This window comes from Myotis davidii, unplaced genomic scaffold (genome assembly GCF_000327345.1).
Source record: "Myotis davidii unplaced genomic scaffold, ASM32734v1 scaffold259, whole genome shotgun sequence".
In the NCBI taxonomy this organism is placed as follows: Eukaryota; Metazoa; Chordata; class Mammalia; order Chiroptera; family Vespertilionidae; genus Myotis; species Myotis davidii.
In genome coordinates this window covers 2,483,198-2,506,401 of record NW_006292687.1, presented here as the reverse complement: position 1 = coordinate 2,506,401, position 23,204 = coordinate 2,483,198, and the positions used below count along the sequence as shown (strand labels likewise).

General features: G+C 36.9%; 1 protein-coding gene across 1 annotated transcript in view; it reads left to right on the top strand.

Moving 5' to 3' along the window:
• PIK3C3 (phosphatidylinositol 3-kinase catalytic subunit type 3) overlaps positions 1–23,204 on the top strand; it is a 69,236-nt gene that overhangs the window by 34,008 nt on the left and 12,024 nt on the right. Inside the window, exons 10-19 of the mRNA XM_015565548.1 lie at positions 1,444–1,534; positions 2,729–2,796; positions 6,065–6,170; positions 7,781–7,897; positions 10,992–11,123; positions 12,323–12,451; positions 13,108–13,177; positions 15,103–15,167; positions 16,873–16,957; positions 17,953–18,027. Coding sequence (XP_015421034.1) covers positions 1,444–1,534; positions 2,729–2,796; positions 6,065–6,170; positions 7,781–7,897; positions 10,992–11,123; positions 12,323–12,451; positions 13,108–13,177; positions 15,103–15,167; positions 16,873–16,957; positions 17,953–18,027 — 938 coding nt within the window. The remainder of the gene's footprint in view (positions 1–1,443; positions 1,535–2,728; positions 2,797–6,064; positions 6,171–7,780; positions 7,898–10,991; positions 11,124–12,322; positions 12,452–13,107; positions 13,178–15,102; positions 15,168–16,872; positions 16,958–17,952; positions 18,028–23,204) is intronic.

The following is a 23,204-nucleotide window of genomic DNA, read 5'->3' as shown; positions in this document are numbered from 1 at the left end:
ACATGTACAAAATCCTAGTTGGTACTAAGTTTGAAGTTTTAGCAATGAATATGACATGTGCACTCATAGTTTTCGCAGGCTATGGAGTCAAACTACCTAAGTTAAAATCTTGACTCTGTCACTTACTAGCTGTGTACATTGTGTAAGTTGCATATTCTCTGTGGCCCCAGTTTCTCATCTTAAAAGCAGGAGGATAGCAATAGTAACTGATCTTTAAGGGTGGTTGAAACATTGGATGAGTTAATACACATAAAGCATTTAGAAAAGTGTCTGACACATAATGTTCAGTAAGTGTTATATACTATTTACTGTTAAATTAAATGAAGGACGACATGTTAGTGGATTCAAATATTTTATTGTAAAATTGTATATGTTAGTAGTTATACTAAATGAAGAGCATGTTACTTTCATTAAAATCAGCTAGTAACAATAATAACAATTAAGAACTCTCACCTCTGTAGCAGACACTGTGAGGTAGTCTACATACATTGCTTTGTTACAGTAATCAACTGAGGCAGATGCTCATATCCAGAATTTAGATGTCAATGACTTACTAGAAGTTAAGTAAATTGCCCAAAACTCATAACTTGCAAATGGTAGAGTTGACTCCAGAGTCCATGTTCTTTTTACTTTGCCATTATGTCTTTCATCAAATCTTAAAATTTGCAATAAATAGGAACCTTTGGGCAAGAACTTTGAGGCCCAGTGATAATAAGCTATTTTTTAAAGTCTTGAGAATGAGTTCTGGAAATCAGATTACCTGAATCAGTCCAGATATTTCAGTTGTCACATGGGCTCAAGATTATATTTCTGAAATTTTTTATGATTATGTTAATACTGTTTTTATTTTCTGTGTTTCATTTGGAGAAGAACTGAAAAACAGAGAGAATTTTTGTTTTTCTTTGTAAGAGAAGATACCCCTTACATTTTCTCCCAGTATACATTGGAAGCCTTCTGTCTCTAGTCATGCTACCTTCCTCCTTACTTATGCCACCTAGAATGTTTTCTTAGGGTCTGCTTAAGATTTTATGGCAGGATATATACTGTAACCCAGTATTTCCCAAATCATGGTCTGCTGGTCACTAATTTGTGTATTTTTAAAAAGATATAAAGTTGTTAGGGGTGGTTTTGTGACCAAATATGTTTGAGAAATGTTGGGATGCTTGTTTGAAGTAAAATGGGCTTCTTTTTTTTAACAATAGTATTTTAGCAATATGTGGACTTGCACATCTCCAAGCAGCTATTATCTGTATTCATTGACCACGAGGCCTCTTTCCCAAAGCATACTGTGACTCTGGTGTTGCACAGAACACACCTTAGGAAGCGACACATTATCCGGACACAATATCGAGATGAAATATGCTAAAAAACCAAAACAAAATGTATCTGCTGTTCCAAAAAGAATATGTTACATATCAGTGATATCTCCTATTATTTTTTCAGCTCCCAAATTATAACCAGTCCTGTTCCTCCAGTGTCTTCCCCTCCCCCTGCATCTAAAACGAAAGAAGGTTCAGATGGTGAAAATCTGGAGGTGAGTGCAGAGCTTTTCAAGTTTGCTATAGGAGAGATCCTACCAGATAAACACCGTAGAGTGGTTTTCATTTTTTAAATTTTTATTTATTTATTGATTTTAATCCTCACCTGAGGATATGTTTTTCATTGATAGTAGAGAGAGAGGAAAGGAGAGGGAAGAAGGGAAGGAGGGACAGAGAAACATCCATGTGCAAGAGAAATGTCGATCAGTTGCCTCATACACGTGCCCCAACTGGTGATCGAACCTACAACCTAAGTATGTGCCCTGACCAGGAAGCAAACCTGAGACCCTTCGATGCATGGGATGATGCTCTAACCACTTATCCACACCAGCCAGGGCCTAGATTGGTTTTTGAAACATGGATTTTTTTTTTTTATTAGCACCTGAGTATTTGTTTCCATTGATTTTTAGAGGGTCGGGGGAGAGAGAGAGGGAGAGAGGGAGAGAGAGAGAGAGAGACATCAGTTGCCTCCTGCGATTGGGTCTCAGGATGGAACCTGCAACCCAGGTAAGTGCGCTTGACTGCGAATTGTACCTGAGACCCTTCAGTCTGTAGGCCAACACTAACCACAGAGAAACACCAGCCAGGGCCTATGGTGGCTTTTAAAACATTGATTTTGATTAATAAACCAAATATTACAACTTTATTAAATAACCTGTTTTATGATGCATGTTTATTACTTTTCCTCTCAGCAAAAAGCACCAGATGATCTTCAATTCGAGGCTTTTTATTGGTGCTTTGGGCATATGAATAGATTCATATGCAATGTAAAAATAAACTGGCTTCAGTATTTTATTAAAGAAACTCAATATTTATTGCTAACGTATTTATGAACATTACTGTAATTTTTGGTGTTTGTGATGACACTGTAGAAATGTGTGGCTTTGATACTAAGGTTGATACACTACAAAGCTGTTTCTTAACTCATAGAAAAATTAAATCTTTTTAGATAAGTAGACTGACTTTTGAGGTAAAACAGGCCTATTTGGCTGGTGCTACTCTGAAACGTGCATTTGGAAGTGCATTTGCAGGAGCACTAGTATGCATTGTTTAATTTCTCTCTAAGACTTCTAATTTGAGAAGAATCTTTGACACCCCTGATGTTTAAAACAAATATGTGTTTAGATATTAAACAGTTAATAGCAGTTGGTAATATATATATATATATACATTTCTTTTAATTCTTTCAGCAAGATCTCTGCACCTTTTTGATATCAAGAGCCTGCAAAAACTCAACACTGGCTAATTACTTATACTGGTATGTGAAAATAATTTTCTGTTTATTTTCTGTAGGCCCCTCCCCTCCCAATATCATAAACATTAAGTCAGTTTAAAATAACGTGTGAGCAACCATCCAAAGCCTAAGTATGGTATTTATATCTAGCTGTATTCCCTTACAACTGTGCTCGTGAATGCTTGTTAGCACCACCATTTCTCTTCTTTTCACTAACTTTCCAGTATCTAAGATCAGGTTGGGTAAGGTAATGAGTGTGTTTTTTTTTGTTTGTTTGTTTGTTTTTTTCAGTTTGATGTCTGCTTGCCTTTTATGGTATCTAAGTTTAAGTATGATACTTTATAGTCCCTTAGGAGTGTGTATTTTCACATTATTTACCAAAACATCGGAAGCATACAGAAATGGAAAGTGGGAATGTGAGGTTACTTATTTTATGGACGAGGAAACTGAGGCAAAGTCATCATATAATTGAACTTGATAGAACCTGAAGATTAGATCATTTACCTAGCACTTTGCCATTTACAGAGTATTTTCAGTGACCTTTTCTCAATTGTTCCTGTGAGGTTAAATAGGGCAAGTATTAAATACCTCTATTTTATGATCTCTTGAGTTGAAGGAAAGGAAGGAAGGAAGGCACAGGAAGACTAACTCACTTTTTGAGATATAATTAATATGAAGCATGATTCCCTTTATCTGTCACAGAACCCTACAGTGTAAAGGATAAGAAGACTAAGCCACAAGGGAAATATTTTGGTTCAATAAAACATAGCACTAGGATTAAACACTTGACAAGGAAACCTTATCCAGTTTTGCAGAGCAAACAAAGGGAAGAGCCAGCTGGGTAAGCCCTGCCTGAAGCCTCTGGACATTGAGAGAACATTTAAAACTTCTCCACTTACTTGATATATTTTTAACTATAGAAATAATCTCTAATTTTTACCGCTCAATTTACTGTGCTTACTTAAACAGTACGAATTAATAGATCTTTATTCTGAAAGCTCATTTTTTAAGAACAATGAGGCATTTCCCTTTCCATGACAGAATTAAACAAAATACTGTCTTGTTTTTGACTGAGTTTAGAAAAACTGTCCAGTAGGTCAGGTATACATTTTAATTGTTCTATTTCCTTTTGAACATTTTGAATTTCCTTTTTCATTTGTTCCCTTTCTAGTGATTTAAATGGGATTTCTGCTCTAGCTGAACCCTTAGGGGCCTGTTGTTGTGCAGACAATCCTTTTAAAATGAATAGTGTCAACCTTTTAAGCCACAGAGAGAAGTTATAGTCTCCGATCTGTGAAATGTTGGGCATCAGGATCTATAAATCGTTTCAGAGTTTTATTTTTATAGCTATTCCAGTATGATGGAATTGAAAGTAAACTTTGGATGCTTTGACATGTTTTTCTCTAACTTTTAAGACTTTTCAAGATAATAAAGGTTATTTACCCCACAAAACAAAATTGCCAGGACACAGGTAGTCCACTGATGTCATCTTACAATGGGAAATGGGGCAGTTTTGTCTGCCTTTCTACTTGAAGATGACAGATTTCAAGGGAATACATTAGAATGCTTTGTAAAACCTAGCTTACTGCTCTGAACAGAGAATTCAGAAATGATTCAAATCTACATTTTCTAGTCATGATCTAAATCTGCCCTTCATATTTGGAAATGGTACTGTTATTTTTATTTTATATGGACTGTTCTGTGCAGCAGAACTTTGGCTTAAATGATTTTGAGTGTTTGATCCTTGACCTTTATATTGAGCAGCAATCTATACCCTCAATCACACAAAATCTCTGTGGCCATTGTGTTTACTTGGTGGTCTAGGAGAGCAAGGAGCCTGCACAAGGTGGTCATCAGTATTGCTCATTTGTAAATGAGTTTGTTGCGTAAACACACAGGAAGAAGTTGTTAGGACATGCGAAGACTTCCTGAAAGAGATAGGGCGTTGCCCTCTGTTGGAAGGATGGGTAGACTATGGGAAGGTGAAGATGGGAAGGTGTTTGTGGACAGTACTGCAACATGACCAGAAGCACAACGGGGTAGTCAGGGGATTGACCTGACTGAAGTGTAAATGCATAAAATGAGCATAGTGCAAGTTTGCAAGTAAAAGCAGACCACATAATGAAATCAAAATTAATCCGTAGGTGTGTTAAAAGGAATGTATTTACCTATTTGAGAATTATCAACTTAGAAATAATGGTTAAATCCATGAGATAAGTCATTTATTCGTTCAACAATAATATATTGAATATTAGTTGCCAGCTATGGAAGTGCCAAGGGTAAGCTCTTGGCTCTCATGAAATTGACCTTCTACATGGCTGAATATACTCTTTCCCAGAAATAGTACAAGGAAATACGGTGGCTGTGACTTGAGATTTGTAAAACACTATTAGGTAACAAGGTTGAAAAGTTTCTTGTGGCTTCTCAAGATAAAACAATATGGGAGTAAGCTGAGTAGAACAGGAAGAATTCTGACCGAGGAGCCCAATGTCCTATGTTCCGATTTTAGCTCTACAGTCAGCTAATTGTACCACGGAGCAGACAAGCCCTCTAAATTTCGCTATTGAAACAGGCAAATGGGTACAGATCAGGGGTGGGCAAACTTTTTGACTCGAGGGCCACAATGGGTTCTTAAACTGGACCGGAGGGCCGGAACAAAAGCATGGATGGAGTGTTTGTGTGAACTAATATAAATTCAAAGTAAACATCATTACATAAAAGGGTACGGTCTTTCTTTTTTTTTAGTTTTATTCATTTCAAACGGGCCGGATCCAGCCCGCGGGCCATAATTTGCCCACGGCTGGTATAGATGCATGATTTTCATACTGTATATCATATATAATCCATTGAAACTTTTTTGATTTATGCATCTGTGTGCATAAATGTGGCCGTGTTTACAAAGTTGTGATGGGAACCTCTGTAAATTGGTGCAGCGACTACAGACAACAGTGTGGAGGTTTCTTAGAAATTAAAACTAAAACTCTCATATGACCCAGCAATTCTGTACCTCAGAAAGTATAGGAAAAAATGCTTGTGTTTTTTTATCCCAAAATTTTTAGAAAATCTAATATATTGTGCAAATTAGTTACTGTTATTTATTTACCTTTTATAGATGGTTGTATATGTTGGCCTTTATATTTCCACTTTTAAAAGAGTGATGATAAAATACCTCATTACTCCCATTTTATTATTTTTGCAAATGTAATTTAATCTTTTAGTGGAAAGGCATAAATATTTACAAAATGAACCTGAGATTCATTTCACATTATCTGAATGACAACGTATTTTTAAGGTATGTGATAGTGGAATGTGAAGATCAAGATACTCAGCAGAGAGACCCAAAGACCCATGAGATGTACTTGAATGTGATGAGACGATTCAGCCAAGCATTGTTGAAGGTAACCATTTAACATAGGGTGACAAATCTGGACCAGATCTCGCCTGTTGCCTGTTTTGATATGTCTCTTGATCTGGGAATGGTTTTTATATTTTCAAATGGTTCAAAAGAGTCAAAAGAAGAATATTCTTTGTTGTGATATAGGAAAATTATGTGAAATTCAAATTCAGTGTTCTTGAGTGAAATGTTATTGGAACCTAGTCATGCTTTTTGTTTTCATACTCTTTATGGCCAGTTTTGCACTACCTTAGCAGTTGAATAGTTGGAATGGAAAGTGTATGCCCAGTGGGTCTAAAGAATTTATTCCTTGGCCCTTTACAGAAATTTTGTTGATCCCTGATTCAATGAATGAACCTATACATGGAACCAAAAACCCCAATACTTTGCTTTTCCATTTCTACCTCTGTTTAGTATTTTTATTTTCAAAACTAAGTATGTTCCAAAAAGCTTGGCAGTGGTCATATTGCAGAAACTTTCCATACACCATATATTTTCCTTCTTAAACATTTTTTAGAGATGGTATGGTAACCATTTCCCTTGGTTTTTGTGACTCTTACAGTAGTGTCACAGTTCAGCCAGCAGTTGTACCAAGGTGAGGCAGACAACCCCTCTAAATTTCGCTATTGATGAAACAAGCAAGTTGGTATAGATGCATGATTTTCATACTGTACATCATATATAATCCATTGAAATAAATTTAAAAGCTCACAGCTTAGCATTTGTCATTTAAAGAGAAAATATGGTACACAGCAATGAAAAGAAAGCACATCAATCTGTGATTTTCAGAAATACTACTACTTTATCTTCTTTCATCTTATTAAATATTTAAATCACCCCTTATTTAACTCTTTGAGACTAAGCTTTTATATAGTCTTCAGAGCTCAGTGTCTCTACATCAAACTGATTAGCAAATAGCAAATAATTATTTAGCAAATTGGTGCTCTTTTCTAATCTCAGTTCTATCACTTACGGCATTTGTCACTCTGTGAAGAAATCTCAGTTCCTCTGAGCCTACATCTTTTCATCTTCAAAATGAGGGTGATAATATTTTCCCAGCTGTCCTTACCAGTGTAATTGGAAAATTCACTGTATTTTATAATATTTTATGAACTGGGAATCACTAAGACTTTATAGCATTTAGTTATTATAACTTTTATTTTACTAAGCCAGCATATAAAATGTTGCTATTTGATAACTTTACCCTTTATTTGGTAGATTTTTAGTTCTACCAATATTGTTGCTACCATGTCCCCAGCACATTGCTAAAGACATCATAGGCGTCCAGAAATTTATTGAATCAATGAGTGAAATCATTTTGTGTGAATAAATTCTATTTTGTTACATGGTTGTATGTGAGAAAAAAAAAAACGTGCTGTTTTTGACTGACTAGTACTTGCTGAAGACTCACTTAATATTTTAACTGTGGAAAAGCTGGTGTTTAAGATCGCAGGTTTCTCGTCTCTGAATCAAGATAATTAATCTTTTTCAATTACACTGTGCATTGAAGTTTGCAGCTATTAGAAGAATAAATAAAGATCGCCCATGCTATTAAAAAAACCCTGATCATTATGCTGCATAGAATTAATTTTCCTTCCCGTTGAATACCTTCAGGGTGACAAGTCTGTCAGAGTTATGCGCTCCTTGCTGGCTGCACAGCAGACGTTTGTAGATCGGCTGGTGCATCTAATGAAGGCAGTGCAGCGTGAAAGCGGAAATCGTAAGAAAAAGGTAAAACCTATGGGATTTGCTTTTTATTTATGACTAATAATGTCTTGATATCATAAAATTCTGAGTTTTGGTACTTTCTTTTGGGTTGATATATTTTATGAAAACCTTATTTAATTTTAGTAATAGGAACACTTAAGCATACTGATTATGTATGGAATTCTATTTTATGAGTTTTATATATTGACTTAATCCTCACAACAACTCTATAAGTTAGGTACTATTATTATTTTCCCAGCTGTAAGGAAAAGTAGGAGTAGAGAAGTTAAGTTAATTTGTCCAGTGTCCTCAGCAAGGATTAGCATTGGGGTGTGTACCCATATTTTTTGAATCTATATTTTACCTATAGTGTTTTATTGACTCTTATTTTAGAATCTTAGCATCCTAGAATATAACCCATTTGACATGGAAAGGGCCTCTAGAGATCATTTAGATTAGAATCTATCTGTGAAAGTGAAGGTCCAGAGTGGCTTAGCCAGGGTTGCAGAACAGTTGTTTCGGACAGCACTGGCTTTGACTCTGATGCATGGCCTGTGCATTGATCTTTCAACAGCGAGGCTTTTGCTTGATGAGGACAGTTGGGCATCTGTTCTTCATGCATGACTGTTTTCTAATCAATAACCTACGTAATATGAAGGACTCACTTGATATCTTATCTTTACCTCAGGGGTGGGGAGCCTTCTTACTGCCAAGGGCCATTTGGATATTTAAAACATCTTTTGTGGGCCATATAAAATTATCAACTTAAAAATTAGCCTGCTATGTTTGGTCATACATTTAATTAACTGACCCCTAAAGCCTTGGTAGAGCCAGACCAAATGATTTCAAGGGCTTTATACAGCCGTGGGCTGGGCATTCCCCACCCCTGCTTCACCTAATCCCATAGTAGGCAGGCCTTTCTACTATGTTAACAACACAGTCCATGTTCCTGTTGTTCTCCAGGCTTGTGAGATGCAAATGGAGAGAGGGAAAGGTGAAAAATTGAGTCATGAGTTCAGAGACAGGGGATCAGGTCTAGAGAGAATTTCTAGCAGAGATATGTGCATAGAATAATGTTCACAAGGTTAAGAGGGAGAAAATAGGATAAAGAGGAAACACATTATATACACCATTTTAAGGACTTTAACTTAAACATTGAGTGAGAGTGGAAGCTATTGGAGGTTTGAACAGGAGTGACATGAGCTGTCTTTCTTGTTAGCAGTAGCACTGTAGTTGTTTTTAATAAGAGACTGTGAGAGGCAGAGGTTGAAGAAGAGGTGCAGCAGGAGGCTGCTGCAGGAATCAAAATGAGAAATGTTGGTGGCTTGGACCCCAGGGCTTAGAGCAGTGGAGGTAGGAAGAAGTGGCTGGATTTGTGGCCCTTCTTTTATTACCTGCTTCCGGTTATTTTACTGTTTACGAGCACATCAACTAGAAATTGGTTATGATGGTATAACTAGATATTCAAATTAGTTAACGTTACTTTATATTAGTACTAGAGGCCCGGTGCATGGATTCGTGCACTGGTCGGGGGCGTGGCAGGGCATGGCCTGAGGGCATTGGCCCACTGTGGGAGCGCTGCTCATCCTGGTCAGCGTAGTAGCTATGGACCCTCCCTGTGAGTGGCTGCTGAATGAGGCAATTAATGTGAGGTCGTATTTCAGGGTAATGTCTTGGGTAAAGGTGTGTTCTGTGTCCTGGAGGAACCTGGCAGAAAGCTTTGCACCCCAAAGTCACTAGGTGAATGTTCTTGATGTGTGATGCCAGGTCAGTGACACCATCGGGGATGTTCAGGGCAGCCGTGCTCCAGGATCCTCAGTCATTAGGACAGCCTTCCTGGGGAGTCCACAGTCATGTCCCCTCTTGCCATCCGCCTGTGCCAGCTCCCCGCACTCTTTCTAGAACACACCTTAGGGGGCCTGCATCAGCTGGTGGTGGGGTCAGGCCAGAGTTTGGATTGTCTCAGGTATTTGATAGGTGCAGAGACTTGGGCTCACCCTGGGCCTCTAGCAGCTGCTCCCGCTGTGGGAGCACACTGATCACTAGGGGGCAGCTCCTGCATTGAGCGTCTGCCCCCTGATGGTCTGCGCATCATAGTGACTGGTCGACTGGTTCTTCTGGTCGTTCCACCATTCACCCACTGGGTTTTCAAATACATAGATATGTCTGATGGCGCATTTGGTTCGGTAGACTTACTGATTTTTGTAGGGGATATGTAGAAATTCATACCAGTTTTCAGTTGATTTTAACTTGAACTTGCCGATTCAAAAGGAGAATTGAGGTCTTACTAAAGGGAAAGAATTTAATTTATGTCTTGGTGGTCCTTTAAACATTTTTCTGAACTTCTGTCTTACCGATTCAGAGCTCTCCCTTTGAGGCACACATCCTTTCAGTAGCATCACAGTTCAAGTGCTCTATGCTGCGGGGACTGACAAGTCAAATTGTCCCTTAAAGAATAAGCTTGCCTATTCAAAGATTGCATGACTCTCACAGCATTCAAAGAAATGGACATTATTTTGGAATGGAATGGAACGGCTTGGTCTAAATAGCACAGCTGTTGCTCAGTGATGAAGCTATTTCACTGTGACATGAAATGTTGGTTCAATGCAGTGTGGGTGTGAGCTGAAGGAAATAAATGATGATTTCTTAGAAGTTTGATCAGTCAGAGTTAATGAACAATGAACGGTAAGGTTCAAGTTGGGTAGAGTTGAGTTTACTTTTTAAACCCAAAACTTGCACAGGAGCAGCATCACGAAATTCTTGCTTGATAATTGGTCGTGCAAAAATTATGCTTCAAACGAAGTTAGTTTCTCTTTGTGGCTTCAGTATCATTTGAAAACAAAAATGGAATCTTTAAGTCTAGCTTGAGTATATTCCTGATTCTCAGATGAGCAAGAGAAATGTGTTCCCTGACCATGTGCAAGTCCAGCTCTTCATAATCCAAGGAGTGCTCCTGTTAGAGCATGCTGCCCCTGGCAGCTCTCACTTGGCACATATTTTTTGTGGTGTTTTGCAGATACTTTAAAGTTAACGGAATCAGTCTTTATGTCTTTACCATGTTTTATAAACTACTTTTTTAAAAAGTTTAACCTAATTAATCCTTCCTGCCTTCTTCTAGAATGAGAGACTACAGGCATTGCTTGGAGATAATGAAAAGATGAACTTGTCAGATGTGGAACTTATCCCATTGCCTCTAGAACCCCAGGTGAAAATTAGAGGAATAATCCCAGAAACAGCTACACTATTCAAGGTAATCATGATGGATCTTTAACATGAATGATTGGAACCTAGTTCTTTAAAGCTAGAACACTGCAGGTAATATCTGTATTTGATTTAGTAATGCTAGGGGGAAAGGTACCCTTTATTTAACAGTGCTTTGATTTCTTGTATTATCAGTAGGCACTTTAGTATGAAATGTGTAAAGTATTTATATATATATCTGGGTTGTTTTTTAATCTTTAACTACTTTTTAATAAAAGTCACACCTACTTTTTTCCCATTTGAGCTTTTATTTAAAAAGTTAAATTGAAAACCTTATATTATGCATTCAGTTCATAGGTTCACTTGGTTAGATATGAGTCCCAGTTAACCTTTTTAACATTGCTCAACCTGTTCTTATGGTTTAACTTTCTCCTTCATATTTTTATGTAATACAGTAATTCTCTTTAGTCCTGAAGGGCATGCTAGGCTTTCTTTTGACCAGCCAACTCTTGGATAGTTAAAAACAGCCAGCTGGTGGTAGCTGTCTTCCCCAGATGTGCCACAGGACCCATCATGACCTGTGCAGCATCGTTATCTGCTGGACATTGTAATGACATAGTCATGGATTCAGGCTCTGCCCCATATGAGCTGGATGACCTTGCACACATTTTTTCTCCTGTCTCCTCACTTGTGAGATAAAACTAACACCTCCTCTGCATAGCTGCTAAGGCAGTCTGAAACTAGAGAGGGTCAGGAGTCTGGCATCATGCATGATAAAGAGGAGATGTGCTCACCATGATTATTTGTAGTGTTAGAGACATACTGGAGTAAATGAGGTAAAACAGTACAGCATTAAAATGCACCAGGTAGAGTCAAGATCCCTTGCTTCTAAGGGCAGGTGTATGACTGGCTTTGCAGTTTTGAGACTTAAATTACTTTTTTATGAAATGAAGGGTGATCTCAAGTACCTTTATTTTTTATTCTAGAATAACTAGAATCTTTCACTTAATTGGATGAAATCTAATGACTGAGTCCAGGGCTTGTGCTCTGTATGCCCAATAGTCCTGGCTATTAGCTAGCTCACTGTTTTCTCCAGCGTTCCCTAATGCTACTTGCTGCCAACCATCTTGTTTCTCAGGTCCTGTTTACCTGTTAGCAAATCTTACATGTCAGCATTTTCTTCTGCGCATAGTCAATTTTCATACATTAACTTATATCCAAATTTGAAAGCAATATTTTTATTTCCAGAGTGCCCTTATGCCTGCACAGTTGTTCTTTAAGACAGAAGATGGAGGCAAATACCCAGTTATATTTAAGCATGGGGATGACTTACGCCAAGATCAACTTATTCTTCAAATCATTTCACTCATGGACAAGGTGAACATAGCCTTATGTTGGTGGGGAACATTATTTCATTTTAGAAAACTGGTTTAGTACATATGCTGTATATGGACACAGGACATATTTGTAACATTTCAAGTACAACACAGAAAGCTCAGCAGTCTCCACTTGACCTTGAACAAATTCAGCTGTTTTGTGCACTGCAGAATGGCTCTTGAGATGGGGATAAAATGAAACTGCATGTGTTTCTTTTTATAAAAAAATTTTTCCCAACTGAATTGGTTCAATGTTGGATTTAGTACTTTCCTTCCTCTTCGTCAACTAGATCATTTTCAAATCCCATCCCTGTCCCAGGATTTTAAAGGAACGTATTTGCTTTTAGTTCATTTTATCTGAGTCTAAAATACTTTATGAGCAGAAAAAAAACCTGCATAAATTAGTAGGAGGAAGTCTACTGTTCATTGAAAACTGACAGTGATTTAGATTAAGATAAAAAATTGGCACACCATCTAGTAAGTGCTTAATAAATTTATTTTGATGATGAAAGTTAAATTAACTAAGGAATTTAGTTAAATCTTAGTTTAGGTTCACTTCCTGACTCTTATTTATTAAACTGCTATAATACTTGCCTGTAAAACTGTTTCATAACAATCTTTACATTTAGTTCATGTATTTTACCTTTTGACCAACAGCTACTGCGGAAAGAAAATCTGGATTTGAAGTTAACACCCTATAAAGTATTAGCCACCAGTACAAAACATGGTAAGTTTAGTTTACACTGTGGTGGTCTATTTCAATGTCAATGAGTATACTTCTCCTTTTTTAATTGAAATGTATTAAAAATGCTAGAACTGGAACTCATTTGCAGCACTGAAGACCAGCTGGGCTGGCCTGCCTGCCTCTCTCCTTGCCTCTCTTCCTCTCCAATCATTAAACATCATATTTGGAATAAAAACTAAAACCTTTCTTTGCATTCAAAGCTGGTTATAATTCACAGTGATTTCTTACATGGCAATCTGTGTCCTGAATCATCATTTGAGAGTTAACTACTAGAGCGGCTTTGTACTGTGCTCTGCTAATAAAAGCCACTGATTACCTGATTTTCTATATGGATTGATAGCATCCACAGCTTTTTGACATTGAATATCCTCTGGAAGCTGGAGCGAGATTCCCTAGGAACGCCTGTTGTGAATTCCATAGTCTTGTTTCTCTTAGAGTTGCATACCTTTACATACCCAGAGAAACAAGTTATCTCTCAGGTTTCCTGCCCTTCCCAAGCCACTTCCAAATCTTTTTGATAATTTAATTCTTCTCATTTTCCTCTCAGAATGAGCTTATTAAAAATGCAGATATGGTCTTTGACTATCTTGCTTAACTTGATTTATTAGCTTTCACTTGCTCTTGGGATGAAGGCAAAAGCCACAGCTTAGTTCTGCAGAGCGACATTCCCCCTGTGCCTGCCCTTGAAGCCTGTCCTCTGCCTCTCACCCCTGCTTCTGGGGCTCTCGCCACACTGACCACCTTCCCTTTTCTCCATGCACTGTGGTCTTTCAGCCCTCAGGCTTTCACATAGCTGTATTCATTATCTTTTACATTCTTTCCTCCACAGCTTTACCTGTTAACTCATTATCCTTCAAAACATGGCTCAGATTGCCAGATGCCTTCTGTTCTCTATTGTAATTTAGTTCTCCCACCCAAGAATGTCAAACTCGTGTTATTTAAAAGAGGCATGCGGCCCAGTGGCTGTGAGTTTGACATGCTTGTACACTGTTCTCTTTCATAGTACTCTTTCATCTGTAGTATTTATCCCAATGAAACTTGCAAGCTTGTAAGTTTGAAGCTTGGTCTATGAAGGCATGGTCAAGGCTCTATGTTTTACCTGGCAAAGTTCTTGCTATATAGTAAAGAAACAATAACAAATTTTAAGTGAATTAATGAAAACTATTTCGTGTTTATGATATAGTAATGAATGAGACATTTCATATTCTAAAAGAGTATCCAATCTCTTAATTTGCATGCAAATAGCTGATAGGAGGCTCACCAAAACCAGATCATGATTGTTTATGATCCTGGAATTCTTTCCATCATTCAACTTTGATTTTTTTAATGTATTTGTTGTTTTATATTGCTGCTGTTCCCAGATTCTTCTTCTTGTTCTCCTGTATACTATCTCCCCCTCTTCTTTTTGGTAGTTTAAAGGATTTATACTTTTCTTCTATCATTCCCATTAAAAGGTAGAAGATGGAGTATTAGATAAAAAAGCTAATGAACAGAATACAGTTTTAAGGTTAGGTGATTGGTATTACACAATTTCAGATTCTTAAAGTGATTTTAAATGTGGAATGGAAAATTTTTAATTGATATATTTAAAATATACAGAATACAGAAAGAAGAAATTTTTATGCCAGATTTAAGAAGTTTGGCTTCTTACGTTTTTGTGTTCCTTGTGTACAATTATAGAAATTGGCCTAGAGAAACATACAGATTAAGTTAGCTTATTTTTTTAAAAGTTACCTTAGCCTTTGAGATAACCACCAGAATGAATCTAAATAGTGTTTGCAGACCTTTTAGAGTTATTCAGGTATGTAGTGTATACCTTTGCAAATGAAGGTTATTCTTAGCAGAGCCTTTATTTTTATTGCTTAATCAATAACTTAGCTCAGGGCTATGCATTTATTTCTGTGTAGGCTTCATGCAGTTTATCCAGTCAGTTCCTGTTGCTGAAGTTCTTGATACAGAAGGAAGCATTCAGGTATGATACTTATTTAAAGATTTATAGAATTCATGAATATATTCTTGTTATAAAAATTTCAAGCTGTATAAAAGTATGTATGTTAAACTGAAAGTCTCCTTTTATCACCCTTTTTCTTGCAAGTATTTTTTCATTTCCTCAGAAGTAAACAATGCTAACATTTGGAAATTCTTCCATATTAGGACATAGAGGTTCTCAAATATGAGACATAATTCGGACATAATAGGAGATCAGTAATTAAATGGTGAACAAATTAAAAATGCCTTAAGTTTATGGCTACATTTCAAAGTGTGGAAATATTGTCATTTAACCATTAATGAACAGTTTGATTATCTCGAATTTTTGTTTAGTGCTCTAGTTATACTCTTGCTTGTGCATTTTTGCACAATTATTTTCTCAGGCCCCTGTCCTCCTCTTGGAACATCTCTGCCTCTTTTAATATAAGAAAAGGCAAGTAGATCCTAGGACTAAGCCATGTGTATTTTGGGAATTTTTTGCATTTTAAATATATGAATTTGTTCTTATTATACTTTAATGGTTTATTTTTGTTAACTTTTAAATAGAATTTTTCCTTTTCTCTATATAAGAAAAATGAATGATATTCTCACAGAATAATCGATATGCCTGAGATGAAAGATAATACAACAGGGGCTTGATAGAGGACATTTGCTACTGTGTGTTTTGTCTTTTTCGATTTAGAGTGTCCCTAATTCAGTATGGAGTTTAGATTTGCCGGAAAGCATTACTCTGATTTCTTGGCAGAGCAAGTGGTTACTCTGTTCTTATGTTTGGGGTACAGTTATGTACAGTGGTTAAAAGCTCGGGGTCAGAACATCAAACTGCCTGGGGTTGAAGTTTGGCTCTGCTGCTTTTTCGCTATGAACATTGAGTGACTGCTTAACCCTCTGTGCAGGCCAAGGCTACTGTCTTTAGAAGGCCTGATGGATTGCACAGGCAGCCCTTGGCTTGTATCAGGAAATTTGGCTTTCAGTGTGTTCCCTCTGTTCCATAACTGATAAGGGTGGTTTGCTGTGCCTATGCTATATAAAATAATATAATTTATAGCAATCAACCTGCTTTCCTTTTAAAATTTTGATAGTTGCTAGGCAGAGGGTGCTTATTGCTATAAATCTTATTCGTGCTACAACTATATGTTGAGTCTGTGACTCCATCTACCAAATCAAACCTATCGGAGGTCTGGGAACCAGACCTAACATACCCTTCAAGCCTCAGGTTTTGCAACAGGTAACATTTTTCCCCCCAAATGTTTTTGGTGTGCGGCTGGTTGAATCTATGTATGTGGAACCCCCACTGGATAACAAGTGTTTACTGTAATTAAAAACAACAGCAATTCATGTTCATTTTCAGGAGAATGTATGATATAAAAAAACCCCACAGCCCTCATATTTACTTTCAAAAGAAAGATGAAACAAGTGATATGTTAAGGATGGCGATATAGCAGTAGTTTATTGTTCTTTAAGCATATATGTGTGTTTTTTGTTTGTTTGTTTGTTTGTTTTGTCTTAACAGTTTGTAAGCATAGCAATAGATTTATTCCTGAGGAATATGCTTCCTAAAATCCACATTTTATAACTACAGACTAAATTTTGGATCAGATACCTATGGTAATTATTTACAGTTTCGAAATGCCTAATGTATTTAAGAATTATATTGAATTTGTTAACATGTAAAATACTATTTTCAGAACTTTTTTAGAAAATATGCACCAAGTGACAATGGGCCCTATGGGATCAGTGCTGAGGTAATGGACACGTATGTTAAAAGCTGTGGTAAGTTTGACAGACTATTTCCTTCCATTGATATGCTAGAATGAAGGGAAGTAGGCTACTCTGCGATTTCCATATCCATACACATTTAGAATGTGTTAAGGTGTCTCAGGCCCTTCAGGCTACTAGAACAATATTACCAGTTCTGGAGGCTGGAATTCCAGCCATGGGTACCAGTATGGTCAGCTGAAGGTCATCTTTGGGTTGAAGACTTCTTGTGTCATGTGGTGGATGGGGCTAGGGAGTCTGTGGTGTCTCTTTTACAAGAGCACTAATCCCATTCGTGAGGGCTTCACCCCCATCACCTAAGGACTTCCCAAAGGCCCCAACTTATAATACCACCACTTTGGCATTAGGATTCCAACATGTGGATTTGGGGGAGGCATAAAAATGCTCTATAAGAAGACTAAGATATATAAAATGTTGATAAAAGAAGTCATTAGTGGTTTTGATTAATAGTACTAATGAGGTATAAGTCCTATTGTGAATTTCATAAATGTCTTTACTGCTTAAATGAATTCATTTATTTTCTTTTGGCCGGCACTTCAGAATTGTTTCTGTAAAGTTTTTGTTTGTTTGTTTTTTTAAACCCTGCATTTACTTTGTTATCTTGTAGACAACACGATTGTGGGATGACTGACTCATTATGTGCATTTCTGTAGACACTTTTTTTTCACATCATCTTTAACGCATGTCTAATAAATGAGAAATGGTAGACCTGAAACCTGGTTTCACTTTTGAAACAAGTGGCTTTTATAATTTGACTAAATTCTACACGGTGTTTTTTTCTGTTGCAAATAGTAATTTCTTTTGAGTTTCAAATAATAAACTTCATAGAGTCAAAGCTTATAAATTTAATTTGAGAATTTCGGTGAGAAATCAAAAACAGTAGTAAGCAATTTGAAATTAAAGCAGCACACATTGCTTTTGTATTGAGCACTCCATATAACCTGGTTTGCATGTGTTATTCACAGTTTGTTTTTTAACTGTTATTGCAGCTGGATATTGTGTGATTACATATATACTTGGAGTTGGAGACAGGCACTTGGATAACCTTTTGCTAACAAAAACAGGTAACGTATAATGGCTACTAGCAGATAGACATTTTATATGCCAGTGATTTTTTTCTTTTACCTTGGAATCATTTTACCTTAGTAACAAAATAATATGCAAAAGTAAAGGTAAATCATTGTCTTAAAAGTCCCTTTAAATCAAGGGTGGGGAACCTTTTTTCTGCTAAGGGCCATTTGGCTATTTATAACATCATTCTCAGGCCATACAAAATTATCAACTTAAAAATTAGCCTGTGCTATATACATATTTGTTCAGACATTTAGTTAACTCATCCCTAATGCCATGGCAGCGCTAGACCAAGTGAATTCATGGGCTGTATATGGGCTGAGGGCTGAGGTTCCCCACCCCTGCATATGGTACCTTTGAAGGCCATTTAGGGGAAACTCCCATCCTTTATAGCAGTGGTTCTCAACCTCTCTAATGCCTCGACCCTTTAATACAGTTCCTCGTGTTGTGATGACCCCCAACCATAAAATTATTTTCGTTGCTACTTCATAACTGTAATTTTGCTGCTGTTATGAATTGTAATGTAATATCTGATATGCAGGATGTAGTTTCACTGTTACAAATTGAACATAATTAAAGCATAGTGATTAATCACAAAAAAATATGTAATTATTATGTGTTTTCTGATGGTCTTAGGCGACCCCTGTGAAAGGGTCGTTCGACCCCCAAAAGGGTCGTGACCCACAGGTTGAGAACCGCTGCTTTATAGGAATCACTTTAGTAGTAATCTTCTAGATGGTCATCTAGCCCTTGTTTCTTAAAACCCTCCTTTGGTGGACAGTCATGGTGTGTGTAGGCAGTCCATTCCCTTTCTGTACAACTCTAGTTAGAATGTTAAAGTGTGCTTTCTCTTACTAAATTCTCAGCAAACTTAACTCACTTTATGTTGGTTTTATAAATTGATTTTTAGAGAGAGAGGAAGGGAGAGGGATAAAGAGATAGAAACATTGATGAGTGCCTCCTGCACTCCCCCTATTGGGGATCAAACCCACAACCCAGGGTTGCCCTGACCTGGAATCAAACCGTGACCTCCTGGTTCATAGGTCAATGCTCAGCCACTGAGCTACACTAGCTGGAGTGAACTTACTTTAACTTCTATCTTTAACTCTGTTTTTTCCATGGAAAAATTCCTCCCCCTCCCCCTACTTCTTGATAACTCTTTTGCCTCATGGCTTTAAACATCTCTGGAAACAACTTCCAAACTTACAGCTCTCTACCTCAGTCTATTTTATTAGCTTCAAACCGAAATATATAACCGCCTACCTGAACTCCCAATTATATCACTAATTGTCAAAGTTGTCCCCTTCATCACCTGTCTGAAACCTGCTCTTCACCTCGCTTTCCCATCTCAATAAGTAGCCTTATCCACCCAGTTGTTTAAGCACCACACTTAGGAGACATTTTTAATACTCCTTGGCCTCATCTCACATATTTGACCTGTCAGCAAATCATGTCTACTCCTTACCTCCAAAATAGATCAAGAGGTTATGTGCTTTCTTTTGCCCAAACTGTTTGAGTAAAATCTGACTTTTTACTGTGGCTGCCATGGCTTGCCCACATGACCAGTCTGAATGTTTCAATGTCAAACCACTCCTGCCTCAGCCAGTGCCCTATTTCCTCTTCCTGGAAAGTTCTTTCAGATCTTTGCAAGTCTGACTGGTTGTTAAGTCTAAGTTCTCATAGCATTTCCTTAAAAAGATCCTCCTCTAACTCTCCGATCTGAAATAACATACCTGCCACCCCACCCTTCCCCATTACTCTCTATTGATTATTTTGTTTTGTTTTCTTTATACTAGTCATCACTAGCTGGTTTCTTTTTTATATAATTCAGTAAATATTTATTGAGCACCTACTGTGTGGCAGGTATTGTTGTAAGTGCTGGGGATACCAAAGTGAATAAAACACAAATCCTGACCCTAATGAAAGGTGTTGATTTCTTATATTCATCTTCTCCCATTCAAGATGCAGGTTCCTGCAGGGACCATGTTCGTCCAGCTAGCCACCGTGACTCAGAGCCTTGATTAACAGCTGGTTAAAGTATCAATAAATCAGTAGGCAATTATCTGCTCTTCTATGTAGCCCTTTTCTTCCCTAGGCTAAATAATTCTGTTTTTAGCCTTCCTCAGAAAATAGATTTTAAATTATTTTTTAAAATGGTCTCTTAGTTAAGGACATTTTCTATTTTGTTAGTATTTCTCCAAATTGTGATGCTAAGAATTGACATAATACATAGTATGCCATCTAATTATTAATGGATAACCCTGTTAATTCACATAATCTGGTATTTCATCTACTCAGTTTTAAATTACTAATGTAAAAACCATCTGTGGTTGAACTTGCACGTGGGAACCTTGTCTGTGCCAGGCAGTGGCTTTAATAACCAAGACCGAAGGACTGTAGCTGGATTGCCCTGGGGGTTGTCACCTAGTTTGTTAGTTTAGCAAAAGCTACTTATGAAATGTTACCATGTGTTTGGAGAGAATTGTAGTTTGAAGAAGTGCTCTGGGTTGTTTCCTTAGTTCTCTTTCTGGTTGAATCTGTTAACCACATGGAACAAGCTACCAGAGTGATTCCATGTGTTTCTTTGGCTTAATCATTTTATAACAATGTGATCTGTAATGTATAGAGTAGCATACATCTACGATGTTACATTCGCAGATCTTGTATGCAGATATATTTGGGGGGAGGAGAATTGATAAATAATAGACTTTTTCTTCTGTAAGAATTGCTCTGTTTGGGCGGGGGGTGGGGGGCGAAGATCATTTGGAAAGAGGAGTCTGCCTAATCTACTTTTTTTGGCCTAGGTTATAGTTACTTGTTTTATGGCAATTGAATTACAAAATTTCAGAAACAGAGCTTTAACTTTTTGTTACCAGTTTTCCACTAGAGGGTGCTTCAAATTTGCCTTTCAAAACAAAACTTTCCTTAAAATGTACTAAGTTAAAGGCACATTGTCTTTTTTAAAAACAGCATTTTTTGAGTGATTTTTTTCTTAACTTTTTTATAATTATTTTATCCAGATGTTTATCATACGTTGGTATCTTAAGTCTTCCTCACTAGGGTAGATGTTTTCAATTTTCAGGTTTAACTTGAATGAAATTAGGCTATATAGGAAAGTCTGGTTCTGTTAGGCAACTGGAAGCATAATACGTTCTTCAACTTTTAAAAATGATAATGATTTATTTAAAAATATTTGTGTCTTTTACTAACAGTTTGTATATTTCAAAGCAGTTTCAAGTTATATTAATTACGTATCTGTTGTAAAAAGACTTTGTGTAGTTTAGACAACGATTATATATTCAGAGTGCATTTTAAGTGTCATTTATTGCAGGAAGTACATTTCTGTGCCTATAGTTAAAAAATGTCTTGAATATCCTGAAGCAGCTTCCATTGGATATTTGGGTCCATTATACTTTCAATACAGACTATAACATATTAACCATTTAGAGCTTTAGATTGTCTTGTGTAACTGTACAGTCTCTTGGTGTTAGTGGATCATTTTTTAATGAAAAGTAAGATTTCTCCCATTTTAAAAAAATAACACCTTTTGTCTTCTGTTCTCATTTGTCAGTTTGGGCAAGTTTAAACACTGTAACTCAGCTTTGATTTGAAATTGTAATCAGAGTTCCACTGATTCATCCACGTTCAGTTCTCTAGTGTGAGAGGTGTAGAGAGAAAGGAGATACCAAGATGTCATTTCACTGGAGTCTTTTGGGGCACTTGATCCTAATACATTGTTCTATCGTATCAATATAGATGACAGAAAGAGTCAGACTGAGAAGTTTAGGATTGTGTGGAGGAAGATACATCACTGTATAAAGGGAATTTTAAAATCTTTACAATGGTAATTCGAAAAAAAAAGTGAAATATGAGTCTCAGTTATTGATTTTCAAGAAGCCCCATGCTTTTCATTTGGTTTCAGATAACCTTGGGACTTAACTTAGCTTGGTTGACATTTCTTCAGCCTGTGCAGCAGAGGGCGCTGTGTATCCACCATAAAAGTAAAGCACTGTCAGTTCCTTTGTCAGTGTATTGCCATGTGCTCCGTTGTAACCTTGTTTTATTGAAGCAAATTTGGGAGTGAACTGTGTTTCACTTATTAATGCATTGATATAGCATTATTTGAGCAAGAAATTTTAAAATGCAAGTGTGACATAGGAAAAAGCAAGTGGATTTTTTTTAGTTGATGTCCTTTGAGGAAACTTTCAGAGTAATCATTTGTGGCAGGACTCAAATGAAACATAATTTGGATTTATCCCAACTCTTTGAAGAAAGGCTTATTTTTATATTTGAGAATTTGAGGGGATGAAAAAAGGACCACTATAACCGAAAAACCTGTTCATTCTTTATGGTATAGACTTTATAATAGAATTAACATATAGAATTAATATGTAAATAACTGAAAAACATTCACAAATAAAAACAAGGAGCTAAGTGTGTATTACCAAAGAAGTTAGTTGTTAAGTCCTAAAGGTGGCCGTTCTAATTTGGATTTATACATTTCTCTAGTGAGGAATGGTGGCTTTTTTGTCTGTCTTGACACCTCAGAGTAATAACCCTTTGAGCCAAGTAAAGAAAAAGTTATTGTTATCCTAATCATAATTTTTAAATATATTTCCTATCCTGATCTTATCATTCTTTAATTTTATGTGAAGTTGATTCATTTTGTTTTTTTAATTCTTAGGAACAGTCTTGCATTGCATTAGTTAATATGTCAGTCTCAAAGTCAGATTATTTGAGTTTAAATTGCCTTTCTACCATTTTGTGACTATGGGTAAGTTATCTAATATACCTATGACTCAGTCTTTTCTTCTGAATGTGTAAATAATAATAGAACCTCTCTCCTGGTAGTGTTGTGAGGGTTGAATTAGATACATAACAGAATTTTCCATGGTACTGAGCACATCCTATCTAATAAAAGAGAAACATGGTAATTGGCGTACGACCGCTACCCTTCCCATTGGCTAATCAGCAAGTTATGCAAATTAACTGCCAGCCAAGATGGTGGCCGGCAGCCAGGCAGCTTGAAACTCACATGAGGCTTGCTTGCTTCAGCGATGGAGGACTCCAACGTTCCCTGCCTGCAGCTTGCCGGCCTCTGACCTGCAGTTTGAAACATTGTTACAGATATAGAAGCTAAACAAAACCCCAGAAACCTGCTTTCAGCCCG